The 11944-nt window shown below is 40.8% G+C and overlaps 1 protein-coding gene across 1 annotated transcript; it reads right to left on the bottom strand.

Annotated features, from left to right (window-relative positions):
* Nucleotides 1-1339: 1339 nt before the first annotated feature.
* LOC139155409 (olfactory receptor 14C36-like) lies at nt 1340-2263 on the bottom strand. Its single transcript, XM_070730539.1, has one exon. The coding sequence runs from the start codon at nt 2261-2263 to the stop codon at nt 1340-1342; it is 924 nt and encodes a 307-aa protein (XP_070586640.1).
* Nucleotides 2264-11944: the final 9681 nt, after the last annotated feature.

Genomic DNA, 11944 nt, shown 5'->3' with positions numbered 1-11944 from the left:
GTTGTTCCCCTGTTCCCATCATACACATGTGGGATTTCTTACTGCAGGGCCTCTCCCTCAACACCCTCACAACATGCAATACAAACAATATGTATACAAATCTAATAGTTAAAAACAGTAAACTAAAATCCCATTCACACATAACATTTAACGGTCAGAGAAGATACAATTTATAATAATTTTCCAAAAACAGTTTAATTACTTTCAAAGATGTTTATTTAATACTTTCTCCTAATAAATACATTATTTACATATTGTAAGAAGTTCTATTTCATTCAATATTTCATATTAGTTAATTCTAATTTTATATCTGTTCGCTGTCTTTCACTGAACTTCTGCTGTGATATTTACAGTACAGTGATCCCTCGATTTGCGCGTTCTCGATTAGCGCGAAACGCTGCAACGCGGTTTTTCAAAAAATATTAATTAAAAAATAAGTCCGCGTTTTTTTTCCTACACCACGGTTTTTCCCGCCCGATGACGTCATACTGATTGCTGATTGGCCAAAATCAGGAAGGAAGGAGGGAGGGAGAGAAGGGAAGGAGGGAGGGTTGCCATTGCCATTGCCGCCAGCGCTGCCCCAAGAAAGCCGGTGAGAGGAAGGAAGGAGGGAAGGAGGGAGGGAGGGAGAGAAGGGAAGGAGGGAAGGAGGGAGGGTTGCCATTGCCATTGCCGCCAGCGCTGCCCTGTGGGTAGCGGCGAGGAGCCCGGAAAAATCACCATTGCATTGCCAGCCTCCGAACTTGCGTCGCTCCACCTTCTGCGCATGTGCGGCCATGGAACAAAGGGCGCGCATGCGCAGATGGTGTTTTTACTTCCGCATCCAGTATAACGCGGAAATCGGTTAGCGCGGGAGGTCTTGGAACGTAACCCCCGCGCTAACCGAGGGATCACTGTATCTCTGAATTTTGGCATCGGACAAAAGAAACAAATCTTAATCTATATTTTATGCCAAACAACAATATCATCTAGATCAAAGGGATGGAAGAAAATGAGGTTGGTTCCAGCCTGACATAGTTGGGTAAATTTGCAGCAAATTTCTCTCAGCTATCTCATTAAATATTGGCAAGAAAATTTGACATGTATACTCCTATAGCCATCAGGAATCAGAGGTAACTCAGTGCACTACATTGTTATTCTTAATAGAGATAAATCAAATATCATATATGAATAATAAAGAAATCATTTGAAATTTATATTATTTATTTATTTATTTATTAGATTTGTATGCCGCCCCTCTCCGAAGACTCTGAATGTATTAGAAAGTGAGAAATTGTTGTGAAAATAGCACTTCTACTTTCTCTTGTTTGAAAATAAGAAGATGCATAGCTCACTGTCCTTAAAAAAATAATAACTTCTGACCAAAAAGTCTTGAAATAGCAAATTTGATGTCTTTGTTTCTCATGCTGTAAATTAACGGATTTAACATAGATGGAATAATAGAATACATTAATGTTATTATAAAATTTGGATGTGATTCACTGTCAGCTATAGGTTTTAGGTAAGCAAGGCAACAAGTAAACAAAAATATGAAGAAAACAACCAAATGTGGTAAGCAAGTAGAAAAGGCCTTTTTCCTTCCTTGATCAGAAGGAATTCTCAGAACAGCAGAGAAGACATATACATAAGTTATGATAATAAAGGCAAAACAACCAGTTGCTAACATAGCACTGAAAATTTGAAATCCAATTTCAGTTACATATAAATCAGAACAGGCAATCTTAAGTAAATATGGGATTTCACAGAAAAACTGGTTTACATTATTAGAGCAGAAAGGAATCATAAAAGTGACAGTTGTGTGTAATGAAGCATTGAGAAAGCTGGCAGTCCATACACCAGCGATCATGTTGGTACAAGTCTTCCTGTTCATTATTGTTTCATAATGTAATGGGTTACAAATGGCGACATATCGATCATAGGCCATGACAGTAAGCAAAGAAATATCACAGCTCAGGAAAAACAATAAAAGCATGACTTGGGCAACACACCCAGAGTGAGAAATAGTTCTTATATTTGTAAGAAAATTAAAGAGAGTTTTGGGGATAATGGCTGAAACTGAACCAATATCTTGCATTGCTAAATTTGTTAGAAAGAAGTACATGGGAATGTGAAGATGGTGATCACAAACAACAGCTGAGATGATGAGAAGATTCCACATTACTGTCATTAAATAGAGTATCAGTAGCAAAGACATATGCATAATCTGTAGCTCCCAAATCTTTGAGAATTCCCAAAGAAGAAACTCAGAAGTATTATTTTCCATTCTTAAACAATATAACTTATAGGGGGGGGGGCACAATTGTTAAAATATTTCCTATTCAGTTCAGTTGATAATGAGTTGTAAAATGGTGGGTCAGGTTTGCATGACAATCATATTAAAACCTGAGTAAAAAAATATTGAAATATTCTGAGTATAATGAAATTGTGTTTTCTTAAAAGATATCTAACCCCCGTCAACTCTTAGGGTTTTACTTTGTAATGTTGGGCTTAGAGATACTTGAATTTATTTGTTTGTTTACTCTAACCTCATCAGTTAATAGGAGCTTAAAGCAAGAAGGGTACTTTTATCAAGTCAGATAAAAGCTGCTGGAAGTTGGAACTGAATATATTCAAACATGTCAATATGACATAATTCAGTATGATCTTTCTCTTTTTCTAAGTTTATTCATTATTAACTGGCAGAGATAAGGTAAGTACAATGCATTACTATTATTTGCTGAAATGAATTTAAAGTACTAAACAATACACAACTTTAGATAGGACAGGCATTTGAGATTTTACAGGAATAGTTCTACAATTCTGTTTATGGGTTTTGGAAATTTATCCTGATTCACAATTGCCATCTTTACTAAACCCCTTCCTTTAATAAAGGAAAATTCTGATAGAAACCCCTTATTTGTGTAAGGTAGAGATTAGGCATTTTTATTTATTTTGGCACCTGTGAACAAAAAGAAAGGTTTTATTACTTTTTAATCAGCATTTTAAACTTTACGCTCATTTTTATATATAAATGGCTTTATATGAACGGCAAGATTTAAATTATGGTATCGGTTACTTTTTTAAACCTTTCAATGATCTTCTCATACTTACCTAGTTCTATAAAAATGAGGATTGTGAAAATGGCTTCTAATGAGAATCCCCAATTCTATTTGACAATTTAATTTGAATTAAAAATTAAAAGATAAACATCTTGTTTATAAAGTGAATGAAAATATTTTCAAAGTATTTATTTAAACACTGACACAAAGTGAATAAGAAAACATTAAAGAAAAATAATTGAAATTAAATTACCATAGGAATTCTTCTTAATAAGCTAAATCAGAGCTTCTAACCTGGAAATTTGCTGTACAATACCTAAATAAGAAAATGGAAAGGAAACAGTGGCAAAAAGTATTGTTTGTTCTATTTGATTAATTTAGGATGTTTTAAGTTTAGTGCTGTTTATTTCTATTTCTCCCCTTAAATAAAAGATCCTGATTTATCCATAAATAGCTAACATTGAAATTGTAATCTGTATTTTTTTGGAATTTTAATTGCAAAGAAAGGGAAGATTTATGAATATAATAATAATGATAATGATGATGATGATAATAATAATAATAATAATAATAATAATAATAATGATAATAATAATAATAACAAAACAACCAGAAACAACAACAATAATAATAATAATAATTAATAATTACAATTAACAACAACAACAACAACAACAACAACAACAACAAAGTTGGAAGAGACCTTGGAGGTCTTCTAGTCCAACCCCCTGCTTAGGCAGGAAATCCTACACTACTTCAGACAAATGGTTGTCAAATAAACTTCCAGTGTTGGAGCATTCACAACTTCTGGAGGCAGGCTATTTCATTGATTCATTGTTCTAACTGTCAGGATATTTCCTCTTAGTTCTAAGTTACTTTTCTCCTTGCTTAGTTTGTACCCATTGCTTTCTTGTTCTATTCTCAGGTGCTTTGGAGAATAGTTTGACTGTCTCTTCTTTGTGGCAATCCCTGGTATATTGGAACACTTCCCTTGTCGTTCTTTTCATTAAACTGGACATACCCAGTTCCTGCAACTTCACATGATCATTTCACGTGATCTTGATTCTATCCTTAGTTAATGCAACCTAGAACTGTGTTAGCTTATTTGGTAGCTGCTGCAATATATAAAGAAAATGATGAATAATGTACAATTCAAAATAATTAGAATGACTCACCATCTCAATAAAAGTTTATTCATGGAAATTTCTTTATTTTTCTTCTTTTCTTTCCAAAGCCACAAATAAAAAAAATGTTGTGCTATATTTTCATGAGATTTTATCTAATTTTTCTTGCCATTTCCCCAAGGAATTTTTTAGTCTCCATTCATAGTCTAACTAACCTCCTGGGAGTGGATTTAAAAAAGAAAACCCAAAGGCAACAAACTTTCTTAAGAAATAGCCCAGGTGTCTTTATTATTATAATAGAGGAGAGTATGGGTAGGGAGGGAAGAGGGCCAATTTGTAAGCTTAGTCAGGAAAAAGCCAGGAAAAACACTAAATCTGACTTTATTACTTTTTAAACAATGAAAATCTAAAAGTCTGAGTTTCATAATCTTTTAATTTTAGACTAAGGATAGCTATTTTACTTAAACGCAGACTTCTCAGTACTAAAATGCAAGTGGTTTTTCAGAGTCAGTATATTTTCCCCAAAATGCCCCGTCGGTGACGTTATCCCCGGCCGGATTTGCAGCGGGGCCGGGGAAATGTGGCTCCCGGCATAGCCGCCATCTTGGATTGGCCGGTATCTTGTGAGATTCGCAAGATCCCGGCCATGCATGTCATCGGCAATGTCCGATGACATTGCTGGGGGTGTGGCCTGCCAGCCCTTATAAAGGGTTGCGCAGGATTGGGGCCTCCTTTTCGCCCCAGCAATGAGCAGGCGAACACCTGGCTGGTGTTCGATGATCGATAGCCATTTTACGAGGCCTTGGGGAGCGGCCATTTTGTCAGGGGCAAGGAGCACTGGGCCTACAGGCCTTTCTGGGAAGGATTGCCTTTTGGCTTCCTCTCGGGGTGTGTGACGAGCCTTGGTTCCTCCTTCTATACGGGGGGGATCCTTTGTGGCAATCGGCCTCCTTTTTGGGTGGTTGCGGCCTCTTTCAGCCTTCCTAGGCTCAGGGGCAGTTGACAGGCCTTCAGGCCTTGCTGGAGCCTTACGGCCCTGTGGTTTCTGTCCCCCCCTTCATCAAGGGGGTCTTGGGGATTTCTGTTTTAACTGGTTTACAGGTAGTAAGGTGCTTGGTGGGCATGGCTCCTAAGAAGCAGAAAGCTTTGCCTCCTGCCCCAGAGCCAGCGGCTAGGCCACGGAGGACTTTGAGGCCCTCAGTTAGGACCAGGCTGGCCAATGAGAAGGCTCAGAATAGGGCCAGGAGGGGGGTAGGTCCCGGGATCTACCTGCAGGTGACTCAACATTACCTGCTCATTCCTGGTCTAGGGTGATAGAATGTCTGGATGAGTTGGACACAAGGTCGAGGGTACTGCATGGTTGCAGTGTGATGAGTCTTTTAGGATGCGGGTGGCGTTTGAACGCACCCTGCCATGGGACATGGTGATCCCCAATGTATGGTTTCATGCCACTCAGCTGGCGCGATCCGGGGGTGGGGAATGTACTGACAGTTAAGACTAAGCCAGTGGCGAAACCCGCGGCTCATACGGGGGTTGGGACTGGGACTAGGATGCCCACCGTGTCATAATTTTGCAGTGAGGGGGTCTTGTTTTCAACCTGCCTGCAGATTTCGACCTGCCTGTGGGAGCTGTGGGGGCTCCCATGCGACACACGCTTGCCCTAAACCTAAGGGCCCCAAGAATGGGAAGGATGGGGCTGGACCACCCAAGCGGCAGCCTCCCCCTGGGGGAAAAGGGCCCCAGCTCAGTTAGGCTGGGGGTACTGGAGTTTATGCTTAGAGATTATCACCCACGCAGGAGCGTGGCTGCGCTCCTGCAGGGTTTTAAAGAAGGTTTTAGGATACCATATTTTGGGCGTAGGAGGGCCTTCATGTCCAGAAACCTCAAGTTGGTTGTTGGACATGAGGATATCGTTAGGACTAAAATCCAGAAGGAGGTGGCTGAGGGCAGGGTATTGGGGCCTTTTGTGTGCCTGCCTTCACCCACTCTCTGGGTTTCTCCTCTGGGGGTGGTCCCAAGAAGGTCAGTGGTGAATTTAGGTTGATTCACCACTTGTCCTTCCCAAAGGGGGAATCAGTGAATGACTACATTCCAGAAGATTTCTGTTCAGTTCGCTACCCATCCTTTGACGTGGCGGTGGCCATGGTTAGGAAGTGTGGTGTGGGAGCCCTGATGGGTAAATGCGACATTAAGTTTGCATTCCGGCTCCTTCCCATACACCTGGATGATTTCGAGCTCGTGGGTTTCCACTTTGAGGGTAGCTATTATGTGGATAGAGCATTGCCCATGGGCTGCTCCATATCATGCTCCCTGTTTGAGAGCTTCAGCACCTTCTTGGAGTGGGCCCTCAGGGGGTGATCCGGTTTGGGTTCAGTAATTCATTACCTTGATGATTTCCTGATGGCCGGGCCTGCGCATTCAGAGCAGTGTCTGGCTCTGATGTCCGCCTTTGAAGCTCTTTGCGCTCATCTGGGGGTTCCTTTGGCCCCCAAAAAGACCGAAGGCCCTGCCACCAGGATTACCTTTCTGGGTATTGAATTGGACTCTGTTGATCAATCTTGCAGATTGTCCTCTGAAAACCTCCTAAAGATTCAAGATAGATTGGATCAAGTTTTAGCGAGCGGTAAAGTTACTCTTTGCCAGCTTCAGGAGTTGGCTGGGTTACTTTTGCCTGCTGGGTGGTGGCCCCCGGCAGGGCCTTTTCCCCTCATTTGTATACGATGATGAAGGGGCTTCATTTGCCCCATCATCGAACGTGCTTGTGTGCTGGGGTCAGGAATGACCTCTGCATATGGCAAGGCTTTTTAGCCCACTTCAATGGTCTGTCCTTTTGGAGGCATGAGCTTCTGTTGGAAGCTGAGTTGCAATTATGTTCAGACGCCACAGGGACCCATGGATTCAGAGTTGTTTTGGGCAACCAGTGGTGCTATTCTATGTGGCCTCTGGAATGGAGGGCCTCTTCTGTTGTCAAAGATCTGACATTTTTGGAGCTCTTTCCACTGGTGGTGGCTTTAGAGCTCGGGGGGAGCAATTTAGGGACAAGACTGTGCACTTTTGGTGTGACAACCTGGCTGTTGTCCACGTTGTGAATGCCCTGTCTTCTAAGAATGACAGGGTGATGCGGCTTGTCCGCCATTTTGTGCACAGGTCTTTATACCTAAATGCCTTGTTTTTGGCCTGTCACGTCCCTGGGCTTGATAAAGAAATCGCTGACACCTTGTCCCATGGTCAGTTATCCAGGTTCTGGACACTAGCTCCATGGGCTTGTGCATCACCGGAAGCCTTCCCTTGCCATCTGTGGAGCCTGGGCAGGCTCACGAGCAATGGAGGATCGAGGCAGGCAGGGCCATGGCCCTCTCAGTAGAACCCGGTACCTTGAGGTCATACCAAAACTCAGGTAAGGAGTTTTGGGAATTTCGCCAATCCTGGCCCATCCCAGTTGACCACTTGATAGAGTTCTGCATCCTGCTTAAGCAGCATGGCCTATCAATTAAAACTATTAGGACTAGACTGGCAGGTCTGGCCTTTCTTTCCAAGGCCAGCGGATTCTCTGATTCCTCTGGGGATTTCTGCATTTGGAAAATGCTAGAGGGGTGGGTTAGGGAGCGACCTGTGCCCCCAGTAGACAGTAGACAGGCACTGACTTTACAGCAGCTGTCCCACATTAATGGTATGTAGAGCAGCCTCTGTGCCTCTGTCTATGAGGCCTACCTTTTTCAGGCGGTGGCCAGTGTGATGTTTTTTGGGGCCCTTCGGGTTAGTGAGGCTTTGTCCTCCTCTCGCGAAGATGGGTCATTTTGAGCCTTGTAATAGTTGGACCTTCAGTTTGAGGGCACCGGTGTCTCCCTATTGGTCTAAAACTGTCTAAAACTGACCAATTAGGTAGGGGGTCTAGGATAGTTTTGATGGCCGCTGCTGATCAGTCTGTTTGTCCGGTGGCTTCCCTTTCCTCTTTTTGTAATCTGAGAGGAACAGGACAGGGGTACCTTTTTAGTCATCAGGATGGTTCCTCACTCACCCGCTATCAGTTTTGGGCAATTATGATCGGGCAATTATGGTTGCGATTGGCCTTGACCCTACCTGGTACAGAATACATTCGTTCCATATTGGGGCTGCCACTAGTGCAGCAGCTTACGGATTCCCGGGTCACCAAATCTGGGAGATTGGTCACTGGAGGTCAGCGGCCTATTTAAATTACGTTCACCTTAGTCTACCTTCCCCAGCTGCCTTCATCTTCCAGCCATTCGCTAATGACACATGCTGGTTACTTTTAGCCATATTTACAAACTGTTTTCTATCATTGAGTTGCACTACTGTCCACAACCCATAAACCATAGTTAACATCTTTAGGTGTTGGTTTCATAGCTAAGCCACCATTATTATAGGCTATTGTATTTTATCAACATTCTGTTTTTCATTTTTTTCTACAGTATTTTGCTACTTGGCTCTTAGCCCCACAATAATAATATTTTCTCACAAAAAATACACCTGAATAGGTTTTTTCCCTTTTCTTTCTTGTGGCTTCTCTCTCAACTGGTTTCTGTCCTGCCATCTTCTTGACTCCTCCAATAGTCTTCCCGTTATGCCAGTCATTGTTAGCTTATTTCTGGTCAACACTTCCAGCAAAGATAGTTCTTATCCAATGATGAAACAGTTATGTACACTTGATGCAGTTCAGAAAAAATATGAGCTCTTTTTCTTATAGCTCTAGCAGTCTTTTTCATCAAGGTCAAATGAGCAAATATATCACCACCTTTCTGCAAACAGGTTCGAAACAATTTGCGTGCAGCGGGCTACCATTCCTGGCTTGCGGGGGGGAGGCAGTGCTTGCAGCAGGGCAGGGCAGGCATAGGTCCGGGGAAGTGCTGATTGCATATGCACATTCATGCATACCTGGCAGCGCTACCGGAGCTAGCCTACACACTAACTTGCCACCACCGGGACTGCGTTCCCCACTGTTTAGGGTCAGGCCCACCCCTGTTTCCATGTAAGATAGATGTGTGCTCCCACACTATCATGAATATAAATCTGTTTCAAAATGTCCCAACACTTAGCAGCTGAATACACTCCATGGATATGAACCAGTTGTTTGTGATTCCATGTCAATCCCAGCAGGCTATATGAGTTTAGTTTAGGTTTAGTTTAGTTTAGTTTAGTTTAGTTTAGTTTAGTTTAGTTTAGTTTAGTTTAGTTTAGTTTAGTTTAGTTTAGTTTAGTTTAGTTTAGTTTAGTTTAGTTTAGTTTAGTTTAGTTTAGTTTAGTTAGTTTAGTTTAGTTTAGTTTTTTATTTACTTGTCAAACATGTACAGGAAAGTAGTTTGTGTAAACATAACATAAGTAAAAAGTAATGATAAAAGAGGACAATAGGACAGTTGGTATGGTAGGATGGTAGGCACAATGGTGCGCTTATGCACGCCCCTTACAGATCTTTTAGAAATGAGGAAAGGTCAACTGTAAACAATCTAATGTTAAAGATTTTGGGGTTAGGAGAAGAAACCACAGAGTCAAGTAGTGAATTCCAGGCATTGATCATTCTATTGCTGAAGTTGTATTTTCTGCAGTTGAGTTTAGAGAGGTTTATATTTAGTTTGAATCTATTATGTGCTCATGTGTTGTTGCAGTTGAAGGTGAAGTAGTCATTAACAATAAGGACATTTTGGTATATAATTTTATGAACTACAGTTAAATCCGATCAAAGGTGACATACTTGCAAATTGTCTAATCGCAGTATTTCAAGTCTGGTGAAGTAAGGTATTTTGTTGCAAGCGGAGGAGTGAAGGACTCTTCTTGTGTAATATTTTTGGAGTCTCTCGATTGTATTAATGTCAATATGCAATGCGGGTTACAAACCAGTGAGCTGTATTCTAGAATTGGTCTAACAAATGTTTTGTATGCTCTGGTTAGGAGTTCAATATTGCCAGAGAAAAAGTTACATAAGATTAGATTAACAATTCTTAGAGCTTTTTTTGGCAATGTTTTTACAGTGGGCTCTAGGACTTAGGTCACCAGATATGAGGACTCCAAGGTCTTTGACACGTTTTTGCCAATGTGTAAGACAGAGCATTTGTTGGTTGAAATTTGAAGTTGCCAGTTGTTTGACCATTATGCTACATGGTCAAGGTGCCTTTGAAGGGTAGCAGCATTGTTGGTAGTATTAAATAGTTTAACACCATCAGCAAAGAGAACACAGTTGCTTATAATATGATCACAAAGATGATTTATATAGAATATGAAGAGTGTTGGTTCTAAAACACTGCCTAGTTGTCTGTTAGACAGGAATGCTGTTGTCCAATCATGTAGTGGTCCAGAGATGCCATAGAATTTTAGTTTCAGAAGAAATTTTTCATGAAGTTACTATCCAAATTTTCATTCTACAATTCCATCAAAAATAAAGACCTAAGTTTCTTAAATTCTCCAAAAAAAAGAACACAACAGTAGGATAGACATCTACATTTACAATGTTGAAATCATACATAGGTAATTCAATAGACTACAACAATGGGAGAAAATTTTAGTTTTAGAACTCGAAATTTATCTTATATAAACCAATGATTATTAAAAACACCAGTAATTAATAAAAATGTAACAAGACTATAAAGGCTGTGTGACAGGACAGTCAACAGAGAGGTGTACATGTCTTTGTTGTATATATGTATAGCTTCTTTCTTTTCTTTTCTTCTCCTTCCTTTTCTTTCTTTCTTTTCTCTCTCCTTTTCCTCTTTCTTCTTTACTTCATTTTCTTTACCTTTTATCTTTTTCTCAATATGTTGTTCTTCCTTTCCTTTTTTACTTAACTATGACACTAAATGCCTATTATGAAAGGGGTCTAATGCAAAAATTACATATTTGTTTTTGTTCACATTTGTAGTGTTGCTTTTTCTTTAATAAAGATTTTAATTTTTACCTTTTTTTAAAAAAGAAAAGAAATGGAATTTTTCTTTAAAGTAAATGGAAAAGAAGAACCATTCCACAAATATTTTAGGATACAGCAAAAAAAATATGAGAATTAGTGATAACGTACATAGTAAGAAAAAGTAAGGAAAAGAAACAACAGCAAAATACATTACAAGAAAAACTTTAAAAACTGGAAATAGACTTGCAGATCCACAAAAAATAAGATAAAAGGGAAATTGAATTAACAAAACATAAAGTAAATGTAATAGTACAAGATGAAATGGCAGAAAAAAATAAAATGGTGAAACATAACTTCTTTGAAAATGCAAATAAACTAAGTAGTAGTGTTGGGCAAACCGAACCCGCAAAGTTTGGGTTCATACTGAACTTTGCGCAGTTCGGTATACCGAACCTGAACCCGAATTTTTGCGAAAGTTTGGCAAAAGTTTGGGTTCGGGTTTGGGTTTGGGAGAGTGCAAGGAAGCGCCGCCGCCCAGCTGTCATCTTCTGGAACAGCTGGGGCACTTCCCGGCATTCTCAGAACACGAACACGAACTTTTGCCGAAATTCTGAGTTCAGCATTCGGGAGACTGCCGAGAAGCAACCCGGCTGTTTCTGAAGATGACAGCTAGGCGGCGGCACTTTCCAGTGCTCTCACGAACGCCAAACTCAGAAGTTCAGCAAAAGTTCGGGTTTGGGCTCTGTAGAACACCGGGAAGCACCCCACCCAGCTGTCACCTTCCGAAATAGCCGGGGAGCTGTCAGCCAGTCGGGAGGCAAAAAAGGAGGTGGGGAATCTCACAAGGGGATTCCAGGGGTGGAGCTTTGATGTCATTGAGATGTCCTTCCTGGCTGGCTGAAATGGGGACTCCAGGAAGGACGTCTCTG

This window comes from Erythrolamprus reginae, unplaced genomic scaffold, assembly GCF_031021105.1.
Source record: "Erythrolamprus reginae isolate rEryReg1 unplaced genomic scaffold, rEryReg1.hap1 H_18, whole genome shotgun sequence".
NCBI classification, from domain to species: domain Eukaryota; kingdom Metazoa; phylum Chordata; class Lepidosauria; order Squamata; family Dipsadidae; genus Erythrolamprus; species Erythrolamprus reginae.
This window is presented reverse-complemented; position numbering and strand designations above follow the sequence as displayed.

What these genes read in the sequence shown, in the direction of transcription:
- LOC139155409 (XM_070730539.1), bottom strand. Translation starts at nt 2,263, where the DNA reads ATGGAAAATAATACTTCTGAGTTTCTTCTTTGGGAATTCTCAAAGATT.